Source organism: Hylobates moloch, unplaced genomic scaffold (genome assembly GCF_009828535.3).
Source record: "Hylobates moloch isolate HMO894 unplaced genomic scaffold, HMol_V3 SCAFFOLD_9, whole genome shotgun sequence".
Taxonomy (NCBI): Eukaryota; Metazoa; Chordata; class Mammalia; order Primates; family Hylobatidae; genus Hylobates; species Hylobates moloch.
In genome coordinates, this window is record NW_026652284.1 from 101,881,265 (window position 1) to 101,905,618 (window position 24,354).

The following is a 24,354-nucleotide window of genomic DNA, read 5'->3' on the forward strand; positions in this document are numbered from 1 at the left end:
TGTATCACAGTCTTCTTGTGCTTAGGAGCGCTAGATAGCATTTCAGCATTACAGTTCGAGGCCAGGTTAAACAGCTACATCACCAAGGAAAAGCACAAAAAAGGGAAAAATGTGGCACTAAAGAGACCATGAAGAGGATAATTGTTTACAGTATAAAAGCTGAAACAAGAAGCCAGAGCATCACCTTGTTTGACCTCAGCTGGAACATACACATTGGATGACTCAAATTTTTTACCACTGTGTGCTTGTTAGCAAATGACCACCTAATGACTGCAATTATTGATTTTAGGGTTACAAGTACATTTTACTGAGTAGACAAATTTACAGATACAGAATCCAGTAATAATCACAGTCAACTCTACTGTTATGAATAATAAAGCCTTACTTTTTTCCCCACTCAAAGAATTCTGGATATGTAGAATGCTGTGAGATTAAATCAATAATAACATTTCCTCCCATAATCTTCCAGCTTAGAAGATGTTCATATTTGTTATATATTTTCTACCTAGGAAGTCCCTAATGCAGACATAAGGGGATGCTGTTTTATGTTTTCCTTTGTCTCATAGACTGGTGGCCACTTGAGTGGTAATATGCATGTTCAGTAAGAGATAGGAATAAAGCAATTATATAATCAAGACATCAAAATATATTTTAAGTTTTCTGATAACATCACATAAAAAAAGATATAAATAACATAATCCCAAAGTGTTCTAAAAACAAGGGAAAAATAGAAAAATATACATCAGAAAAGTGTCAATCAGTTGGGTATTTGTTTAAGATAATTTTAACTTTGCTCATTGTACTTTTTAAATACTTTTAAAACAAGCTGCCATAAGCCTGTGTTACTTTTGTAAATAAAAAAGCCAATATAAACACTATTTCAAAGAGGTACAAACTTTTGTCCAACATTAAGCCATACTCAGAACAGATCAGAAATCTATCCATTTTTTAAAACAAAGTTTCTCTAGAAAACACATTGATTCTGAATTTTAAAAATCTTTGTCACTCTTAAAAAAAAAATTCATTCCCTTCAACTTTTTTTTTTTTTCCTTTTTTTGAGACAGGGTCTTGCTCTGTTACCCGGGCTGGCATGATAATGGCTTAGTACAGCCTGAACCTCCCGGGCTCTAGCAATCCTTCCACCTCAGCCTCCCGAGTAGCTGGGACCAGAGACGTGCACCACAAAGTCCAGTTATTTTTATTTTTATTTTTATTTTTTTTGTAGAGATGAGGTCTCCCTCAGTTGCCCAGGCTGGTCTCGAACTCCTGGGCTTAAGCAATCCTTCTGCCTTGGCCTCTTAAAGCACTGGACTTACAGGCGTCAGCCACCACACTGGCCCTCTTTAACTTCTTTTCTCAATTTATTTTTTCCCTTCCTCTGTTTTCTATCTTCTTTATCTCTGAAAGCATCCACCAGCATCATCAGATAAATTTGCTACCACACTGGGTTTCTCCTTGACTAGTGACTCCCTCACTGTTCTATGTCAGCATTAATTATTTGAACAGCTACAGGGCCGAGAGAGCAGTCAGTAGAGAAGACTAGAGATGAAAGCTGAGACAGAGTTAGAGCTGGTAACTGATAAAGCTTTATTCCCGAGGAAACAAGAGGAAGCAGACCCAGTGGTCTCAAGAGCATAGATCAAAAGAATAGCTTTGAGACAAGAAGTGAGGTTGGATACTCTTGAAACAGTTTAAGAAGAGAGTAAAGATGATCTTGACAACATTCAGAATTAGTACTTTTGATTTTCTCTGTAGTAGGAGGCAAGGTCATCTGTTAGTAGTTAAGCAGAGAGGAGTTTGGATAGGGTTTTGGGAAAGTGGTGAAGGTATGAAATAATAGGCTATGAGAGCAATAAGCAAGGCATCTATTCAAGACCAAGTGAAAAGAGTGCTGAAGAGTGCCAAGGATTCGGCTGCAACTGGAAACCAATCCTTTTGGCCATCTCTCTCCACAGTTAAGCAGAATTCTCCAGCAAGTTTGTAAGCATGGTCAATTTCTTTCCCAGCCCCCATTTTCTGTTGTGTATTACCACCTGAACTTTGCTTCCTTCTTTCCCTACCCAGCCTGCACTCCAAGTTCCATCACTTGTAATGCTTAGCAGCCAACATCCTCAAACCCTTTTTCCCTTATTTGTCTTTCTGTGGTTTCTGCTTTGCAATTCTCAAACCCTGGGACAGTTAAGATGGGAGTGGTTAGTACTGTGGATTGAACCTTAGGAAACTGCCATTTTTATAGGTCAAACATGGTTAAATATCAGGGGATTTACTGAGGGATGAAAAGATGGAATTACCAGTTTCAGATTGCTAAGAGATTTGTACTCCTGTGTGAGTGCTTGGAACCTGCTGAGAGTCCCAGGAGGCATCAGGGCCTAGTTAAAAGCTGCTGGTCATATCAGTATATCTGGAGACTTCCCCTATCTCAGCCTGGAGGAAGAAAAGTTCTCAAGCCTGATTAGGGCTCTAGCAGGAGACCTATTCTAATATTTCCTATTTTGTATTACTTTTTTCCTGGACAGGCACAGCATAAAGTTGTCAAGGATACAAACAAAATTCAAAACAAAAATGATGGGAGAAGAGGGTTTGGGAGCAGGTTTAAAGAAAAGGAAGAAAAAACCCATACAATGAGGCCTTGATTAGAAATGACAAACATAGCAATTGTTTTAACTAAAAGACAAAATATCAAAACAGATGTTTTCTCATTTAAAGCCCAGAACTTCATTTTTCATATCCTCTGTAAGTTCCCAGTCATCCTTTCCCTTTGAAAATAGCCTATTATCCTCTCATCTAAGCCCAAAGTTGTACTATGTAAATACCAAATGTCCAAAGATAACTGAAACTACCTTAACTTGGAAGTTTTACCTTTGAGAAATTAGGAGAAACGACAGAGAAATGCTCCCAACTGTCTAGAAGGGAGATTAACATAATGAAGAAATGTCTCTAAACTCTTCAGACATCAACTGAAATTAGTCATATGGTGGCAATTGACAGGTACTATAATTTGAGCAAGGACTAAATGATAATAACAATATTAATATAAAAAGCTTTAATTATATCAATGATAATATCACAAATACCTTTTGCTAAACACTTGGAATACATTAATTTATTCTATCCAGAAAACTGAGACTCAGAGAGGTGGTCTTGCCCCTGGTCAACCAGCTAGTAATCTCTATGATTAGAACTTTGGTCAACTGACTCTAAAGCCAATGTCCATTCCTGTCTCACTACCTGACAACCACTAGGCATGACTCTGTGGCAGTAAAGGACCCTAAAGAATAGGATGGGTCTTCTAAAAACTAGAATTTCATTAGAAATTCTAGAGGAGAGGAAGAACATCCCAGTGCCTTTCTTAAACCAGAGACATTTTTCCCCTCTCAATATCATCATGGCCAAAATCTAATTATAGAAAATTAAAACTAGAAACTCACAGGGACCCTACTAATGTTCTAAAGAAGGAAGCTTCAATGAGAACCAGGAGAGGAGAACCCCTAAGTGAGCTGTCAGGAAATTAATGGGAGACACAGCCTGTCTAATTTTCATGCAGGCAAACACCATCACAAATGCTTTCAAAGGTCAAGTTGCAGTGAGTGAGGTAATGCTGTTTGGAGAGTGAAATAAACATTACTTTGCTTTTGCTCTAAGATTTTTTTTTCTCATTTTTTGTTTTCCTTTTCCTTCTCTCAATTTTAATTTTTTTTTTTTTTTTTTTTTGCTTTTCTAAATTAAAATTGTTCTCACCACCCTCATTTTGCCCAGTCTCTGCGAAAAACATTTTATAGCCTCCCTTCAGCCTGCAGATTTCCTCAAGACCCTTCTGCTCAGGCAGACACTATTTTCTTACAAAGCTGGAGAGTTTTAGAGTGTGGAAAATGACGCTGGATTTGACTTGGCAGAACCAAGGGGGCAGAGAAGGTAAAAGAAGGGGAAAGAAGGAAAGGAAGGGTCTCCTGTCAAAATAATCCTGATTTTTAACCAATAACACAGCACAAATTAAGCATTTTCATAGATAGTCTCAACAGTTTTACAAGATTTTTTTTCTCTTTTTCAAAATGTGCTTTCAACAGTCATGCTGTTTTCAAATGAACTGAAAGAAGTACTGTGTTCAGAAGGGACAAGGATGGGCTATAGCATATGACTGGACAGATACAAAAGCTGCTTTATTTAAATGTATGTTTGCCCTGGCAGGAATGTGGAGACCTACCTGTACATAATCCACACTTCGTCCCAGTGCTCTGAAGGCTGTGTACATGACTTCTCTTTTTCCACCCCATTTTTGCATGATGCAGATACTTTTGTTGGACAAGACCAATTGCGTTACGTGTTGCGAGCTTTCTTTATGTGACTCATCCGTCTCACCGGGACCCTTTTCGTGGAAGTTGTTCTTCCAGATATAAGTGGCTGATTTGTCTCTGCCCATGACTTCACTGAAGATGTCCATCATGTAAAGGTCATCTTCTGAGTTCCCATCTATGACCATGACAACTTTAATCCCAGGGTAGGTTAGCCTTTTCACAGATTGCAAACATTTCCTTAAGTAGTCTGGATCTTCTTGATAGGCAGCGATGCAAAGGGCAACTGTTTTGTTCAACTTTATGGGGGTTTCTAGGGATTTTTTCATTTTTCGGTGCTCCAAAAAGGCAAACAGGCTTTGGATGATGAGGTGTGATGCCAAAAAGGCACCATACAGTCCAAAAGAGAAATAGTAATTATCCGTTTGGATAAACTGGTAGCCAACAATATAAGCAGCTGTGATTCCAAGGAGGAGAGAGACTCCAAAGAGTGTGGTTCCAATTATTCTCAGGATACATAGAAACCTCTCACAATGCATCTGTAATATAATCAAATGATACTCTTGGTTAACCATGATTGTCCCACACTTGTTATATACCTAGTATCATGGGGAGAGTTTAACACTCAGTTTCTCACCCAACTCATTGTGTGACTTTCTGCACTTCAGTTTGCTCATCTGCAAAATAGGGATAAGGATGCCCTTCTAGCATACCTCAGAGAGTTATTTCAAGAGTCAAATGAGATGATGGTACAGGATACTACTGAAAACCATAATGTATTAAACAAATACTGCATACATTGCTTTAATGTGTTACATCACTTGCCTAAGGCTGTACTCTACATATGTGGTCATAGCCAGGCATGGACCCTGAAGTTTCAAAGCAGTCATTCTTCCATATAGTCCCCTCACCCCTTGATACTGGCCAGTGAAAAAAATCCACTGGAGATCTTGCTAAATTTCTCATGTGTAATTTAATCTCACCTCCAATGCGTATTCCTCAACTTACATCCTTTCCATGCAGCCAGATGAAATTGGAGATCAGGATACTGGATTCTAGTACTAGCTCATTAACTAACTGTGTGACCTTGGGTGAGTCACCATACCTCTCTGGGTCTCAGTTGTTGTTTTGTAAAAATATCTGTTAAATGAGGGATTTTAGAATTGATTATTTCTGAAGTCCCCACTGACACTAAAAATCTTCCATCCCTAAATACCCTGCATAGATGTCTATCAAAGCCCCCATAATTCTGAATTATACTCCTTTGTTCCGACGTCTATCTCCTCCATCTGCCATCACCAATACTAGATGATTAGATCCTGAGCATCACGAACCTTACTGGAACACAGTAAACACAATAAATGTTTGTAGAAGTAGTGAATGAAGGACAAATAACATCATGATTTATTTCAGCAAGTGAGTTTCCATCCTGTTAAAATCAATAGCACATTAGACCTGAAACACATTTCCACTCAATAATAGTCAGTTTTGCAGTCGTCCCTAAATTTTGTCTATCTCCTGAAAAAAGTTTTAAACAACTCAAGGACAAAAGGGCCATTTTTCACAAAACATTTGTTATTTCCCAAAGGATTCATATTTCCCAAAGCATTTCCAGTGCTTAGCATTAAAGTGGTGGCTGGCAACCCTTTTTATTTTATTTTTTTCCTCCTGGAGTTTTATTTTCCTCCTCTTCCAAGGATGAACTATCAAAGAAGATATAATTGGTATAAATGCAATATCTTCATCTTTAGGCATTTGCGTTCATTTTTGGGCTTTTCTCATATTTACATATATTCAGTGCTTAATATTTTTAATTCAATTGATTTTTAAAAGCTAAATAAATTTATTTTAAATAGAAACTTAGACTAAGCAATTACCTTTGCAAAATCTTTTGCTTGATGTGCTTTTTATAATTTCCTAATCCACGCGTAAACTTAACACTGACTGTTTACACAGTGTCCTCTAGACCGTTAACAGCTGCATGGCCACCACGTTGCTCAGCTCCAAGAGGCACCATTCACACAGTCACCTGCTATTCCCTGCAATTGTACATTGAGAAGATCCTAAGGGGATCTGCACTGTACTTTTGGGAAACCTTAGTGTGGCTTCTTACCAACTGTGTTACCTTTCCTTCCTGAGCATAGACTTGGTGTGTCCATGTCATTCCAGGCTTTGGAAATCTGAAATGTGCCACTTCCGGTAAGATCTTTTAAGAAAGAGAATATACCTCCTCTCATCTCTCTGGCCCTTCCACAGGCTTGATACACATATCAACAATGTTTTAGGGAATTGGAAAGCCCCAGGATAGATGGAGCTTGGTCCTTGGATTGCCATATGAAAGGGAGCCACCCACCAAACAGGAATACCTGCCAAGGACTCTTATGTTAGCACAAAATAATTTCTGGATTTTTATTTGTCCATTATGCATTCGGGGCTTAGTGTACTCCACTAGTATAACTTAAATAATGCAAAGCGCCCTGGAGATCAGGATTCTAGCTTGCGGACGTCACTTTCTTATTGTTGTTAAATGGAAATAACAGAACTTGTCAAAGACCCCATACGGCTGTGGTGAGGAGCAAAATGGAACAGTGTTTATCAAGGTGTTTTTAAAAACCAGAAATGCATTGCAGCTTAAATGATCAGTTAACTAGGAAGCGAAAAAGCAAACATAACAAAAAGAAAATTGGTGTTCCACTTCTAGCAACTATATGGGACACCATAGAGTGTAATGTAGGAGTCTGATAAATGTAACCTTAACCCAAGTAGAAAGTTTAGACTGTTGGGGAATGGTGAAATGCTGAGTTTTCAGTGAAAGGCAGGCAAGTACAGCATCTCTTGTTAATTAACACAGCTGAGGGGATGCTGAAAACTCCCACATGGTACATTAACCAATGCCTGAAGGTGCTGGGAGCACCAGACTTGGAACTTGTCATTTCCAAGACGTGAGTCATTCTCACAAGAGTGAAAAATTTCAAGGGGACTAAATCACTTTGCCAGGGAGAAGCTTAAGTGTGTATTTAGCTTGTGTTTAAAATCACCATAGCCAGCAAAAGAACTGCCTGCCATTCTTTTCCATTATTCACATTTTCCTTGCTTTTATCAGCACACGTGGACATAGAGAGTGTTGACATAGCATCTGCTGGCCACAGCTGAAGTGGGAACACCCTCTTACATCATAAGACTCTACAGAATGTCCTTCTGAAGCTTAGGAAAAGTTACTAGCATACTACAGCAACGTGGCTAGAAGTGAACCTTTATACTTATGTGAGATATCTCAGTGCTGTCTAGTATGGCACACACAGCATCTTGGTACAGGCCAAAAGGCAAAAGGCACATGTTAGAGCCAGCTTTGCTGAGGGAATACATTGATCTCAGGGAATGACACATAGGACGTGTTTCTTTTTAATTTCCCCTGGGCAATTGCATTGATATGGGCACCATATGTTAGACTTTCTGAGACAATCCCCAATTCAAATACTCTGTTTCATAAGCATACTCTCCTTGTCAGACATAAGACTTTATAGTTAAATTGGAAAATAGAGTTAGTTCAATCCTAAATTATAACTACTTACTACTAGGTAGAAAGATGATTTTGAAATCTATATTCTCTAAATATTTAAAATTAAAAACTCAATTTTTTTCCCCCAGTATGAGACTTTGGCCTAATAATTGATACCAAATATTTACTAACTTGTGTCCTCCAGAGAATTAGGCCAAACCAAGTGTTAAAGAACAGCTTCCTATACTATAATGTATATCATTATATATATCTCCACAAAGTCAATGGAGATACATAATCTGTTTTCACTAATGTGTCACAAGGACATAAAACACTGCCTAGCTTGTAGCTGGTGTTCAGTAAATATCTGTTGAATGCATGAGTGCAAATTTCCTCCTCCTCCTCATCATCATTATTATAATGGCAGCTAACATTTATTCATCATTTATTAGGTTTCAGGCAGTGGGGCAAGTTTTTCTTTTAAGCATAATCTTATTTACTCTTAATGACTTTGGGTGGTAAGCACATTATTAATCTCATGTTACAAATAACTGCATCTAATAAAGAAACCAAGACTTTGGGTATTTAATTAACTTGTCATAGTCAAAAAACTAGGAGTTGGATCCACACAGTGGCATAATGCCAGATAATTATTCTCAATAAATTTGCTGAATATATTTGAATCCTCATGACAAAATAGGTGGCATTCTTTTGTTTCTGGCTAATAAAATGTCATCGTATAAAGAAAGATTAGAAACAAACTTTGAAAATTGTTTCCCTACCTTTTTTTTTTTTTTTTTTTTTTTGAGATGGAGTCTCGCTCTGTCACCCAGGTTCCCATGCTGGAGTGCAGTGGTGCAGTCTCGGCTCACTGCAACCTCCCCTTCCCGGGTTCAATCGATTCTCCTGCCTCAGCCTCCCGTGTAGTTGGGACTACAGGCATGCACCACCATGCCTGTGTAACTTTTGTATTTTAGTAGAGATGGGTTTCACCATGTTGGCCAGGTGGGTCTCAAACTCCTGACCTCAGGTGATCCACCTGCCTCGGCCTTCCAAAGTGCTGGGATTACAGGCGTGAGCCACCACACCCGGCCTGAAAATTGTTTCCCTACTGTTATAGAAAATGGGAAATTGGCACTCACTCAAGTACAAACACAAGGCTAGCCAATACTGAGATTCTGGGCTCATGGACATGAAAAGTGGTTGTTTCAAAGGAAGAGCCTGGTTCCATCTATGCAATAGCAATTCTGCTCCTAATGCCAACAGCCAAAATCCTGTATTACCATAAAAAAGGCACTAGTGTTCCCACTTCTTCCACCTATGGAGCAGATACATGGCCTTGCTGTTGGCTCATATACCCAGTGAGACTCTTCAGGTCACTAGACCTCGAAGCCATTTCCTCTCCCTTGACCTTTTTATATTAAGCAGAGAGCGAAATGTTGGATGAAAGGAGAATAACATCTACTCTCACTGCCCCAGTTCAACAGTGAGAATTGAGTTCAATGGAGTTACCCTAGTTTTTTTTTTTGTTTTGAGATGGAATTTCCCTCTTGTTGCCCAGGTTGGAGTGCGATGGCACGATCTCGGCTCACCACAACCTCCGCCTCCTGGGTTCAAGTGATTCTCCTGCCTCAGCCTCCCGAATAGCTGGGATTACAGGCATGCGCCACCACGCCCGAATAATTTTGTATTTTTATGAGAGACGGGGTTTCTCCATGTTGGTCAGGCTGGTCTCAAACTCCTGACCTCAGGTGATCCACCTGCCTTGGCCTCCCAAAGTGCTGGGATTACAGGTGTGAGCTACCGTGCCCGGCCGGAGTTACCCTAGTTTTCATAAGGTGGTCCTTCCATTTTGGATCTGGGAGAAGCTGAAATGAATTCAAATTTATTGAGTCAGCATCTGGGAAAGACTACAATTAGGTCTGATGGTACCTCTTCTGGGAGGCCTTAGCTTATCTGTCCTTCTAAAGCAACTCCTCCACCCTTGCCCTCTCTTCACCCCCTGCCATTCTCTCCCCTAAACCTGCTTGATTTTCTAAGTAGCATATATATATGGCCGTTGGCCGTAGAGTATACCTGTACATACTCTATGGCCAGGGGGGCTTGTGTAGTTCAATTATTTGGTTTGTCTTTGCATGAAAACCAGGACTTGGCACATAGCAGGGACTCAATAAATACATTTTTAATAAATAAATAAGCCCATTTGGACTCAGGCAGTCAATGTAGACTGACAGACACAGGTCCTACCCCAATCTTTACTGCAGAGGCAGTGAATATGTGCTAGAGAGAACCAAGTCCTTAAGGGTACCCCTCAAATAGTCTTTTTTTTTTTTAAGAAACCATCTCCATAATTTTTCACCCAGATGTCTAAAGGCAATGGTTATGGGGAGTCCCAGAACAGGTCTAGAAGGCCTTTGGAAAGCAAAGATAGAAAAGGCAGATTGTCTCCAAGAGCATTTACAGGGATTGTAAGTTGCAATCTGAGATATCTTATGAGCTCAGGGGTCAAGTCTGGGGCATCAAGTTTTATCATCTTGAATTCCAGTATCCTTACAGTGTTTATTGTCCATTAATCCATATGCTGCTTTATATTTTGGCTCTAATGACTTGTGAGCATGTGTGCATGTATGTCTTGTCTCTTCAACTAAATAAATTATCTAGTATTAACCAGATTAGCAAATATTTTGAAGTCAGTTATACTAGTGTTCAAATCCCAGCTCTGCCATCTACTATCAATTTCAGGGAATTTGACCTCTGGAACCAGACTGAGTTGGGATAGAATACTGGCTCTTCCTTTTAGTGGCTGGATGACCTCAAGCAGGTTATACAACACTTGTCATTCTCCATCTATAAAATGGAGCTAATCATATTGACTCATAAAACAGATTGTGAGATTTAAAAAAGGAATCTAAGTACATATTTTAAAAAGAAATTATCAACAATTAGATCTTAGTGATGTTAGCTCCCTGTCAGTAACTACCTAATAACCCTGACTCTCCTTCCATTTAACCCATTACTTATGGGTTAACAAGTAATAACTATGGCATGATGAAAAGAATAGGAGGACTGGGAATCAGAAGAAATGGATTCAAGTCTGCACTCTGTCTCATATTAGCAACCTGGCTCAGACAAACCACTTGAGGGTTCTATGAATAAGTCATGTGTCCTTGGACAATTCAATTAATATCTTTGAACTTAAGTTGTAAAGTACACTTGTGTCTCTTCACGTTATATTTGAAAATCCACTGAAGACTAAGTTCAGTGTCTTTTCAACTTTTGGCCAAGTATTTAAACACACAAAGGCACAAAAGATGATGAGACATTTAAAGAATGTTTCTCTAATGAAGGCGTGAACTGGTTCTAAAACATAGGCTGTCTTTATGCATAAACTCATGTTGTATGGGAGAAGGGGCCATAGGCCTTAAATCATATGCATGATAATTAGAATTGGGAATATTTATCTAGGCTGGTGACACTAGCAAGGATAATAGAAATCTGCTTCTAAGCAGACATACTCAGGTCAGGTGGTAGCTATCTGCTGGCTAAGAGTGGATTAGGAAGGTATGGTGAACAAAAGGTTAAGAAGTAGTGGTTCCCAAATTTTGCTGTATATGCAAATTACCCGCAAATCCATAAAATTTACTGATCTATGGATCCCACATTTTGAGTTCATTGATATGGGCTGTGCCCAGGTCTTCACAAGTTTTAAAATCTCCTCCAGCAATTCAGCTATATAACAAAGTTTGGCAACCACTAGGTTAAAGTAAAATAAGACTTTCATGACCTCATTCACATTGATACCCATCCTTGATGTGTATTCCCTCTGCTACTGTCTGTAAGTACAAATCTGAGATAGGAGGACCCAGATGAAGTCTCCCTGCAGCAGTCTTCACATTACAGCGCATTACCCTCTGGAACACAAATCATGAACCCTCCGAACTCCCCCTCCCAACCTCCCTTCTCCCCTTCTGACCTTCTTTTTCTCTCTGGCTTTTAAGTCTGCCTTTTTCTCTCCAGTCCCACTGCAGTCATCCTAGCAAAGACCCTTGAGCCAAGCTTCCAAGGTTAGTATACAAGCCTTTTTTACAGGACTTGTCATCCCAGCGGTGTCTGGGTTCGGAACTGTAGGTTTCAGATTTCTTTTCCTTTGCACCATCTATATTAACAAATTATTTCTAGGATGTGTGTTCTTCCAACTGCTCTACTGGTTCCTGAACTTCACCATCCTAAACTTAGTTCACAGTGTAGGGGAAAAAAATTACCAAATGAGTTGACATGGAATCTTAGCTTTATATGTACCTACATTGGCTCCTGGGAATTATATCTATAGGTCAAAACCCTACCTACAGAGCCAAATGTAGCACAAATGCCAAGTCTCTTTAGGAAATCTTTACTGATCTCTCTCAATCAGATGTGACTTCTCAATTTGAACTCCCATAAAACTTGACTAGTGCAGCTGCAGCATAAATTAGCATGAATTCAATTCAAGGGCATTATATTCCAAGAATTATTGAATTAAATTCCATCCACACCCCTTATTAATTCACTTTGAGTGAATTGCTTAACTTTCCTGAGGCAAAGTTCTTTTACTTATAAAACTTTCTTTGCAGATTAGGATTAGATATATGTATGTAAACCATCTAGTTGAGTGCCTGAAACATACTAGACATGTGATAAACAATAGCTGTTGTTTCTTATGGGCCAGATCATATTTTGTCTATTTTAAAATTTCATTAAATACACTTTTAACTCTTTTTTTAATTATCTGCAGTACAGATGTATTCAGTTAAGAGGCATTCATTAATAAATTTACTTAAATAAGAAAATATTTAACAGTGTGACCTTGCTATATTTAATTGACTCTCATCAGTAACATTCTCCTAGACTGTGGGAAAGGCAGTATATATATATGAACTCCACATGACCATTCAAAATAGACTTTTTTTTTTTTTTTTTTTTTTGAGATAGAGCCTCACTCTGTCACCCAGGCTGGAGTGGAGTGGTGAGATCTTGGCTCACTACAACCTCCACCTACCGAGTTCAAGAAATTCTCCTGGAGTTCAAGAAATTCTCCTGCCTCAGCCTCCCGAGTAGCTGGGATTACAGGTGGCCACCACTACAGCTGCCTAATTTTTGTATTTTTAGTAGAGATGGGGTTTCACCATGTTGGCGAGGCTGGTCTTGAACTCCTGACCTCAGGTGATCTGCCCTCAGCCTCCCAAAGTGCTGGAATTACAGGCGTGAGCAAAATATGCTTAAATAATTTAAAGCTGTATGCAGTAGGATAATACTTACTCTACACCGATTGCTGCTAGAGGGGGAAGGATAAAACACCAAGTTGGGGTGATGGAAATGAGTTTTCTCTACAGGTAACTGTCCCTCCACTCCGTTGGCATACCAGCTGCCACCAACTCTGTCATTGACAGGAACACGGCATGGGTTTGCATGGATAAAAAGGAGAACCCAGAAGGAGACATGGGGGTTATACTCTGTCCTCTCATTACTTTAACTCAGGGATCACACTTCATACAAGAGCCAGGAAGCTAATAATGTAACAAACTACTTGTTCTTAGATTTTGACAGTAACTGCGTAATATAACTTTGAAAAAGGGTATGTCTACCTTGATCCATAGACAAAGGACTTTCCCCAGAGTGCCAACAATAGGAAATAAATGAACCAGTGACAAGTGTTTAAAAATTCAAGAAAAAATTTTTTTAAAAAATCTTACCTAGTAAGGAAACCATGTATGGGAAAGTATTTATGAAATTCACTACTATGGGGCTGTATTCTACAGACCTAACAAAAATGAGTGGTTCCAACTAACTTACTTTCTAGTAACAGTTTCTTACTCACTTGTTGCACAATTCCCAATTTCCAGGAAGGTAGCTGACTAAATATCTTTGCTTTGTGGAAAGTGACATTAGAATTTAATGCTAGTCACTGATTTGTTAAGTCCTTGAATTTTTATAAACTACATAACTTTCTTTGATAAAGGGATTCGACTCCAGGTACACTACAAGCAACTCAGGTAATATGCATTTGTCAGCACGTCTACAATATATTTTTCTATTTACCTGACTCAGGTGATATCTAAGAAAAAAGAAATAGGGGAGATGATACTTTAGTTACAATATTTTGTTCTAGAAATGTCCACTTAAAAATCAGAATTATCTGTCCCAGAATTGGAAACACATACAAAACATAATATATAAATGCAACAGGTACCTTGAAGTGCTAAATTGTCATTGAAAATGTAAAAGAATCGCCAAACTATTGGGAAAACTTTTGGTGGAGTATGATGGGTACTCAAAATACAGTACCTCAGCTGTACTGTAATCTTATTAAGCTCTAGAAAAATGTGGTGAAAACTAATTTAATGAATGAGTCAACTTGCACACATTGGAAGGAAATAAAAATTCAGAATTTAAAAGTTCTTTTCAATTCAAGTCATAGAACTATAAAACTTAAAATTGTGTCTACAAAGAGGTTGACGGACTTGGATCTATAGAAATACATATTTTAATTTTAAACCTAGCATCGTGAATGTAAATATGTGTTGACTGTTAAAAGCTTTATTCTTAAAATAACCTTTTTAAAAAATAATAACCTGGTTTAATACCGCCAGAAGTACTTATCATATATGCCTTAACCGCAGTGAGAAATCTGAGCCAAAGCCTTGGAATGTACAATGAGCAGTGAAGTTGTCTCCCTCTTAACAGGCGGCCTCACCCCTTCAGCAAAGCCCATCTACTAACTTCCTTCTCTTTACTCTAACACTGAGCTGATGGTCTATATATACTCAGGCCTCCAGTTGGGGGAAGCCCTTGGTGGCCAATCGGGGCGTCCCTATCTATTGCGTCACACCTCCCCCCTGCGTGTGACGTCAAAGGCAATCCCAGCCCAGACACGTGGGTTGGAGCAGCGTCTCGTTTCTGGACAATTGCTCCTGAGACCCAACAGGCAGCAACGGTCCCAAGGGTGAGGAAGCGGGCAGGGAGGGGCTGATGGGGCTTCTACACGTTCCCTCCCGTAGCTGGGCTGCTGCAGTTCGTTCGCCCCAGAGGCGCGCGGTGTCCCTGAGTCCAAGTACTCAGCGCGGACGTTTGGGGGACGGAGGGAGAGGCGCTAGGGGAAACTGGCACCTAAGACTGTGTAATAGGACCCGGGTCGTGCAAGCCCTCCTCCCGAGGCACCGCCCCTGTGCTCCCAGCGCCTCTTTGCAGCCTTAATTATCCTTTCAGCGCCGTTCCCCCGCGGCTGCGTTTCCGTGGTCAGAGGAAAAAGGCTTTCTCGCCTCCCGGTTCTCACCCTCATACAGACCCTCCTTTCAGACCCGCCCTCCTGTTCACAGGGACCCATTTCGGAGCCCTGGCTCACACTGGGCGGGAACTGGCGTGACGAATTCCGCCCAAGGTGTTGATTATCCATCCCAACCCAGCCTCTGGCTTCCCTCCCACCTCCACCCCAGCTCCCGCAGGCCCCTCGCCCCCTTCATCGGCTGGGCGCTCGAGACGGCGCCCCCAGATCTCCCACCGGGCAGTGTCCCCAGCTGCAGCTGAGGAGAGAAGCGCCGGCGTGCGCGGTGCCACGTCGGAATTGGCTCTGGGGACGTTGCAGCTGCCGAAGCGCAGCGCGCGGTCCCCACGCACGCCCTGCCCCCGGGCGGCCGGCGGGCTGGCCCGGCGCGCAGAGGAGGGATGCGCGCCCTCCTCCCGCTCCCATCTGCGGGTGCCACCGCCTGCGTCAGGGACCCCTGGCCCGAGTAAGGCTTCCGGAGCTGAGCTGAGCCCAGACTGACGAGCCTGACACTTTAATGGGGTGCGGGAAGTGCAAAGGAGGGGAGGCCCGGGAAAGGGGGGAGTGGCCGAGAGGGGATGGTAGCTGCGAGGAGGTAGAGAAGGACCCTCCTTCTCCAGGGTCCCAGCTTGTCGGAGCTGGAAGCCCAGATTGCTTAACCCTTTGCATTCCCAGCAAGAAGCGACTTTCTCACTTAAAAGTAAAACGCGCTGGGCTATTCCAGTTTTTCTCCCCACAGTGTGTGTGTGTGGGAAAAAAAGAAGGGAAGGGGTGGGGGCGGCTGTGCAGAATGCATTTTCCTTACATTGGGAATTCTTGTTTCCTAACTCAGGAGCCCCTCTGCTGCTCCGGAAGATGCAAAATGGAAAAGTACATCTGGGGACGTGCAGCCTTCCCCAGGCAGAGAGGTTACCTGTGTTCCCAGAAAGGCAGCGGATTTCTGGCGACAGCCGCAGAGATGGGAAAAGAGGGCTATGTTGCTAAGCCTGACAGTGACCTGAAATATTCCCTGATCTTCAGTCTGTTGGAAATTTTTACACTTCCAACTTTTCTATCGAAACTGGCTTAAAATTTTTAAAACAATTATATGGATAATTTCTTCCTTCTCCCTGGCCTATTGGAGGACTTTCATCCTTCACCAAAACGCGCCAGTGTAACGTACCTTGTTCAGCTCTTGGTCATAAAGTCGTCCTCAGCCTGTCTGTGTGGTCCCGGAGGGTCGGTGGCGGGCAGTTTCCAAAATTGAGGTAATGAGAGATCAGATGAATTTGAGACGACCGGCCAAAAAAAATAAGAAATTTAAAAACAACATTTAAAAAGGCTAGGGGAGTCTTAAATGTTTGATTCTTCCCCACTTTAAAAAATAATTTCACTAATATTCTCTTTATGTTTCCTTTGCACTTCAGTCTAATTCTTAAAAAAATTATGCTTTAAAAATAAATTAACTTTTCTTTTTTTTTTCTTTTTGCTTCAGTCTTTCTGCCCCCGATAACAGAAAATCTCTTTCTCGTCTTAAAAAAAAAAAAAAAAAAAAAAGGCTGTGGAAGACTCAGCAGAACCCAGGAAGCGCAGAATCGGGAGAAAAGTCTTTGGCTGGGGCTGTTTCAAGTCTCTGGTTCAATGGGCTGCTCGGAGCCAGGACTGGGTAATTCTTTCCAGACGTCTTGACTTCTCCTTCCTCGCCGTTGTTGCCTTTCTGCCTCCTCCAACTTAAGGGGGTCTTAACAAGTGAGCTGGTGGGTGTTTTAATAGGGCGGCGGAGGGAGTGGGGGGGTGAGGGAAGTGGAGAGGGAGGTGTGGACTGGGGAACCCTGAGGGGAGGGAACTGGGAGCGCGGGCGGGCGGGAGGGCGGGAGGCGGGGAGGGGGAGAGGGAGAGAAAGAAATTGGCCATTCAAAGCCTTCTCTGAGCTAGAGGCCGGTTCTAAACTCCAATGAATTCAATTAACGATTGCTAACGTGTGCAGAGAAATGCAAGACACATAGGGGGCCACCACCTGATTCCCTACTCTCCTCTGGCGGCGGAGGTGGGAGCCCTCGCCTCTTGGATTTCCCTGAACTCCCGCGTTACAAGTTCCCTCCAAGCGATAAACTCCCTGTTGCGCTTAAGTAATTTGTTTTAAAGCCAAATGGTGCCCTTCAGCTAAGTAACCGACCCAAGGAGGAACAGTTGGGACGGGTGTGTGCACGTGTGTGTGTGTAAGTGTGCGCGTGTGTGTGTACCTGGAGCCTTCGACAGCCTGCTGGGACTCTAAAAAGACCGCGCTGGTTCACCACTTGTTAACCCTTTCTTCCCGCCAACTCAAAAGTTTCTGAGCTGACGTCAAGTGTCAAAGCCATTCTCATAAAGAGGTTTCTGCCGTGGGTGGGCGGAAAAAATAGAAAAGTAATTATATGTATATTTTTGCTCAACCTGGTCCCCTAACGTAAAAATACTCAAACAGCGCGCATTAAAAATAAAATAATAAAAATTGTTTTCTGGAGGACTTATATTTAGCCATCTTGAAGGAAATGGCTTAACTGGCTTTCGCTTCTTGCAAGCCTTCTGCAAAGTTAACAAGTAAAATACGTCTTGCTTGGAGATGGCCTTTCCTCGTCGTTTTCACAATGCCCCAAGGCTGGGTAGAGTGCGTTTTTTGGTTACTCCTCCCCCTACCACACCGCCTCCTTTCTTTCTTTTGGTCCTTGCCAACAAGCCTGCTGATGACTTACAATGCACAGTAGGTGGCACTGTTTAGGAAAAAATGAGAGTGACTTTACAAATTAACCAACTTGGTCTTGGGAGATTGCGCTGAAATTGTTATAGGGTAAAACAGGTTTTTCTTTCTCTTTTTTCTTTCTTCCCCTTCCAAGGATCTTCTGAGGGGTAGACTTCTTTGGAACTCGACAGGACCTTGAAGACTGGGTTCTTAGTCCTTATCACATATATGGGCTATAATGAATAAGTCTAAACGGAAAAATCGAATAAACTGGAAATGATGCTTTCACCACGTCGCACAAGGTGTAGTGTTGGGGGATGTGATTAGAGGTCAAGCGTTTTACTGCAATACCAGGTAGTCAGCCATCCCAGTCCCCAGGGGCCGACCTGCAAAGTACTGTGCGTTTCCGCCCCCCTTCCCACCCCCACACGCAGCGGTTACACCTCTGGGAAGCATTACCTTGGCCTGATGACTTCACGCTGCTGAGGGGAACCCACTGATTTCCCCCAGCAAACCTTCACGCTTCAGCCTTTGTTTGAACTCCGCCTTAGGTGGTTCAACTCTTCGAGAGACTGGCTTAAATTTCAGAGCACAATTTCATCCCGCTTCATCAGACTCGAGCTTCCTGATTCAGTTTTTTGGTAGTTTTCAAATGCTAAATTATAATTTTAAATATATAACCTAACTTCTGTACTCTGACATATAACGTGGATTAAACTGATTTAGAAGTAGAGTGGAAATTGTGGGGTGCCAAGTGTCTCGCTGTGAGGCCCCAGGGGGACACTTAACCTCCCAGCTCTAAACTTTCATGAATATGATACGTAATGCGGGAATACCTATTATTGCTTACTAGCATTTAACTGGCTGTGCTAATAGTTCAAGCAAGAAGCACATTTACTAAACTGGTTTTCTTTATTATAGAAAAACACATTTGTTGTTTCTCGCCTCTGACTTGTAATTCATGACCCATGAGACAGAAGTAAAATGTTCTCTGACTGCAAATGGATGTAAAAGCTGATTATACAGCTACACATTTCTGGCATCCTCCCATCTCCACCCCAAAGAAAGAGGTAAGAGACTCATACAATGTGAAGCCAGAGGTGAAAATTATTTGAAAGCAAACTTTCAAGTTTGAGAGAGACTTTACGTTCAAATCCTATCTTTGATGTTTGCTGTTTGTGAGATCCTAGAAGCATATTTCACCTCTCTGGATCTTCATTTCCTGGTTGATAAATGGAGAAAATAGCTACAAAGTGGTTTTGATTATATAATGTGTTAAATTATATTAAGAGCTTAGCTCAGTGCCTGCAACATTGTGGGTATTCAGAAAAACATTAGTACTGCGCTCTTTTCCTGGCCTTCTCTTCCTTAAATTATTCTTGGTGAGCATTAACCATGGTTTCATTCTAGGTTCTCTTGTTTGACCTACTTCAGCTTTCTACTGTCCCCTCACTCTTTTATTTTTATTTTTTATAGACATGGGGTCTCACTATGTTGCCCAGACTGATCTCAAACTCCTCCCGGGCTCAAGCAATTCTTCTTCTTCTACCTTCCAAAGTGCTGGGATTATAGGTGTGAGCCACTTTGCCTGGCCCCTTCACTCTTTTAGATTGACTTAGTCAGTGCCCATGAATATATCCCAGATATTCACATTTAATGCAACTTCTTTTCTGAGTCCCAGGCCAAAATTACAACTATCGGTCATGGAGTACTGACACACAAGCACCAAATTAAGAGACATTAAGATCCAGTTTCACAAATAAGCTATGGCACCAACCAACTGAATAACATTAGATAACTCACCCTTAGCTTTCTATCTTACAGGAGCTGTTTGGATCAGAAGATGACATCCTTTCACCCATCCCTTTCAGGTTTTGACATCCTAAAATGTACCTTATGGAACCCATACCTCTTAGGTTTTCACCTGTACAAGGCAACAGAGAAAACATGGTAGTTTTCACTTCAGTAGATGTGACTTAGCAATATGTTGTTGCTGACCTCCATCCCACAGCACAAAACATGTTTTTATGTCTGAGAGACAAAGTATCCAGAACAAGGATTTAGTACCTTCATAATCCTCTGTATATGTGGTTCCAGAACTTTTGGTAAATAAACTCTTTATACTCTTAATAATTATTGAGAACCTCAAAAAAAGTTTATATGTTGTATCTATCGATATTTACCACATTAGACATTAAAGCTGACTTAAAAAGTTTTAAAATACTTAAGTCATTTAAAGTAATAATAAATGCAGTTACATACCAACTTAATAACATTTTGTGAAAATAGCTATTTTTCAAAACCTAAAGTGAGAAAAGTGGCATTGTTTTCCCTTTTTGCAAATCTCTTTGCTGTCTATCTGATAGAAGACAGCTGGATTCTCCTATTTGCTTTTCCATTCAATTGTTGTTTTGATTGAAGTATATGAAAAAATCTGGTGTCATACACATATATAATTGGGAAATGGAAGAGTATTTACACAGGCTTTTTTAGATATTCCTCCTGTATACTACATCACAACTTGGTAAGCTGCAATGTTGTGAATTGGCCCAGGGCTTGGCCCTCTGAAAATTTGCTGAAAATCACTGACATGAAGTAGATTAATAGGATAAAAGGCATATATATTTATTTAATGTGTGTACACAGTGGCCTTTAGAATGAAGACCCAAAGATACAGAAGAAATTGTCTGTTTTTATGCTTGACAAAGAATGGACAGCCATGTAGAAATAGAATAGGACAAAAAGGGCATAATCTAATGCTAGCTGACTGAGTGAGGAAGCCTAGCAAGGCCTGTCAGTGTGTACTCAGTATGAATGAAGTTTGTGTACTCTGATAATACATTCAAATCTGTTTATGTACTCTGATGATACATTGAAATCTGTTGTTCTGTCTTACACTTTAAATGCATCTTTTATAACCATTTATGAATTTGTAATATTGTGTATTGATTATCTAAAAAATACAGGTCCAATGAGTTATTTTTACTTTATTTTATTTATTTTTTATTTTTTATCTTTTTTTTTGAGACGGAGTCTCACTCTATCGCCCAGAGCTGGAGTGTAGTGGTATGATCTTGGCTCACTGCAAGCTCCGCCTCCCGGGATCACGCCATTCTCCTGCCTCAGCCTCCCGAGTAGCTGGGACTACAGGCACCCGCCACCACGCCCTGCTATTTTTTTTGTATTTTTAGTAGAGACGGGGTTTCACCGTGTTAGCCAAGATGGTCTCGATCTCCTGACCTTGTGATCTGCCCACCTCGGCCTCCCAAAGTGCTGGAATTACAGGCGTGAGCCACTGAGCCCGGCCAGGTCCAATGAGTTATGCAGATTTTCTAAGTGTTGACACATTTCATTTTTGATAACACAAAAGCTCACAATCATTAATATTACCACCAATCCTATCCAGTGTTTTCAAATATAAAGAATCTGTCATGCCCATGGTGGCAAATACAAGTTCCCCAAAATTCTCATTTTCTCTTGAAAGCTCACATATTATCGTTGGCAACAAATACTGTCAGTTGCTTGCATTGTGGTGACAGGTTCACTTCATTCAATTAAAAAAAATGGCTTCCAAATGCCCACATTTGAATAATAGTAATTTGTCTGTTAATTATTCTTTCAAGTAAAAATTATGTTCCATGATAAAAGTGGCCAGCTAGGCTTGCAACTCAATCACACGAGAAAGCTTTTCCTCTAGATAACCAGGGTAGCTTGGTGTGCAGCAGACGTCTTTACTGTGTCCTATTTCTTCACACAGAATGTTAAAAAGCCAAATACTCAAGGATTAAAATTTAATAAAATTAAAACTATTGGCTGGGCGTGGTGGCTCACACCTGTAATCCCAGCATTTTGGGAGGCTGAGGTCGGGAGTTCGAGACCAGCCTGACCAACATGGAGAAACCCCATCTCTACTAAAAATACAAAATTAGCTGGGCATGGTGGCGCATGCCTGTAATCCCAGCTATTTGAGAAGCTGAGGCAGGAGAATCGCTTGAACCTGGGAGGCGGAGGTTGTGATGAGCCAAGATCATACTCCAGCCTGGGCAACAAGAACGGAAATCCATCTCAAAAAAAACAAAAACAAAAACACAACAATTTACTGCTTTATCAAGGATCTTCTTAAATGAAACTTGCCATTTATTTCCTAGTGAGGGCTTGAGGGTAAAGCATGTGAGAATGACTGTTAGTACAGTTTGCTACCACTATTTTCCAGTTAAGGCACTATCAGTTTTGCCCATCATTGTCTCTGCATCATCAATATAAATGTCAACAAAGTGAAAGATTAAAATGCCTTAGAATTAATATTAAAATCATTTTGATGCCCTGAAAGGGCTTCAGGGTCCCCCAAATATCTACAAACCACATTAGAAAATACTGGTTTGTATTAAGCATACCAAATGCAGTAGTGTACAAATCTGATTGTTTTACTTTTAGAATATAGACAAACTTTTGCACATTGAGAAGATAACTAGCAATAAGAACAGGAATATTGATAGCAACTCTGTTTCACGATGCATGGCTGTAGGAATTAGTAATGCTTAGTATGACACAAAAGATTCAGAGGACGCAAGAGACACTAGGAAACTTATATGCCTTGGATACATATGTGAGATTTAGCATATGCCCTATGATCCCAAGACTGTCTGTATGCAACTGGGGATTAAAACACATCATATTTCAGCTCCGCAAATGATGGAATTTCTTAAGAGTCTGACTGTGTAAAGATGGGAAAGAATTAACCTGAAATTTAGTTTTCTATTTCCAGTTTGTGTGAGGCAAAGGGATTTCCAGCATCTCATAGAAATTGGACTATTTGCCTTTTAGTGTTAATTCCAAGGCTGAGCTCCCATGGCTCTAGAATTAATGCAGAGAAAATTTTGAAGATGGAATGGCTGCATTAATGATGGTCATTAGATTTTAAAATGTGAAGAGACAGAGACCTAAGCATTTATCAAACACTCAAGAAATTGGAATGAACAGATTGGAAGAGATTAAAATACTCATTGATTCATTGATATAGGTAGAGGAAGATCATTTTATTTATATTGTAGTTTTTGAAGATTTCACTATATCAAGAGTAGTAATTTGTCAATCTTTGGTCCTTTCAAATTAGACTCTGAATATTATTTGAGTTTTTTGTTTGTTTTTTGAGATGGAGTTTCACTCTTTTTGCCCAGGCTGGAGTGCAATGGCTCCATTTCGGCTCACCGCAACCTGTGCCTCCTGGGTGCAAGCAATTCTCCTGCCTCAGCCTCCTGAGTAGCTGGGATTACAGGCATGTGCCACTATACCTGGCTAATTTTGTATTTTTTAGTAGAGACAGGGTTTCTCCATGTTGGTCAGGCTGGTCTTGAACTCCCGACCTCAGGTGATCTGTCCACCTTGGCCTCCCAAAGTGCTGGGATTACAGGCGTGAGCCACCGCGCCTGACTTGAGTTATTTTTTAAGGATTATCAAAGTGAAAATGAAAGGAACAAAAATCCAAAAGTCATGGAAAACTCTTGATAATCATCTCTCAATAGTCCTTTCCACAGATGAGGAAATTAGCTTTAAAATATTATATGACTAAAGCTGTACCCTAAATGGTAGGTAGGTATTCAAAAGTATTTAAGGTCAATAATTGTGATCTGATTGACAACAAAATCATCAAATATAGCCATCTGGATCACTTATTGAAAAAGAAAGTCCTGTATTTTTGAACTTTACATTAGATCACTGAATAATTATGTAGGAGCAAAGTTTCATATTACTGAACAATTTAAATCTTAAGAATTATCTCCAGATTCATGTGTGTTTCAGATCTAAGGGCAGAAAGTTATCTTACATAGCCTAAATAACATGTTTATCAATTGCATTTTTCTGGACCCAGATTGTAGAAAAGGACAAAACTATCCTTAATTTAAATGTTAGCAACTTCTGTCAAGAAAAGTTTGTGCTTTACAGGACAAATCAACAATAGCAGAAAGTGCTTCTCAAGGGGAAGATTTGTAATCTAATCGTCCTTTGATATTTTAGTGGCCTTAATTGTAATCTCTAAAGATACGATTTTAAAATGTGTGTGTGTGTCCATAGCAATTGCTAATAATCTCAATTGGGGAAACAGATTAAGTATCTACATTATAGAAATAATCTTCCTTGGAAATCGTATGGCATTTTATCTTATTCCTGAAAAGCTTAACAAGCTTTCCAGCTTTTTATTTATTTATTTATTTATTTTTTGAGATGGAGTTTTGCTCTTGTTGCCCAGGCTGGAGTGCAATGGCGCGATCTCGGCTCACCACAACCTCTGCCTCCTAGGTTCAAGCGATTCTCCTGCCTTAGCCTCTTGATTAGCTGGGATTACAGGCACCCACCATCATGCCCAGCTAATTTTTTTTTTTTTTTGTACTTTTGTAAAGATGATGGTTCACCATTTTGGCCAGGCTGGTCTAGAACTCTTGACCCCAGGTGATCCGCCTGCCTCGGCCTCCCAAAGTGCTGGGATTACAGGCGTGAGCCACCGTGCCTGGCCTCCAGCTTTTTTAAACCCCAAAAAGGTGTGCTTAATTTCTGGAAACTGACTTGTTTCTTA

The 24,354-nt window shown here is 40.6% G+C and overlaps 1 protein-coding gene and 1 long non-coding RNA gene across 3 annotated transcripts in view; one reads left to right on the forward strand and one right to left on the reverse strand.

Moving 5' to 3' along the window:
* Nucleotides 1-16,807, reverse strand: part of HAS2 (hyaluronan synthase 2) — a 29,071-nt gene extending 12,264 nt beyond the window's left edge. The window contains exons 1-2 of the mRNA XM_032758490.1: nucleotides 16,248-16,807; nucleotides 4,202-4,828 (exon numbers count right to left, since the gene is read on the reverse strand). Coding sequence (XP_032614381.1) covers nucleotides 4,202-4,828 — 627 coding nt within the window. The 5' untranslated portion in view covers nucleotides 16,248-16,807. The remainder of the gene's footprint in view (nucleotides 1-4,201; nucleotides 4,829-16,247) is intronic.
* On the forward strand, nucleotides 16,680-19,856 carry LOC116812699 (uncharacterized). 2 transcript variants are annotated; one of them, XR_009214877.1, is made up of 4 exons: nucleotides 16,680-16,821; nucleotides 17,938-18,085; nucleotides 18,705-18,853; nucleotides 19,608-19,856. It is a non-coding gene; the product is annotated as an uncharacterized LOC116812699 (long non-coding RNA). The 2 variants fall into 2 exon arrangements; XR_004370754.2 differs by having other exon boundaries at nucleotides 16,692-16,813.
* The last annotated feature ends 4,498 nt before the right edge of the window (nucleotides 19,857-24,354 follow it).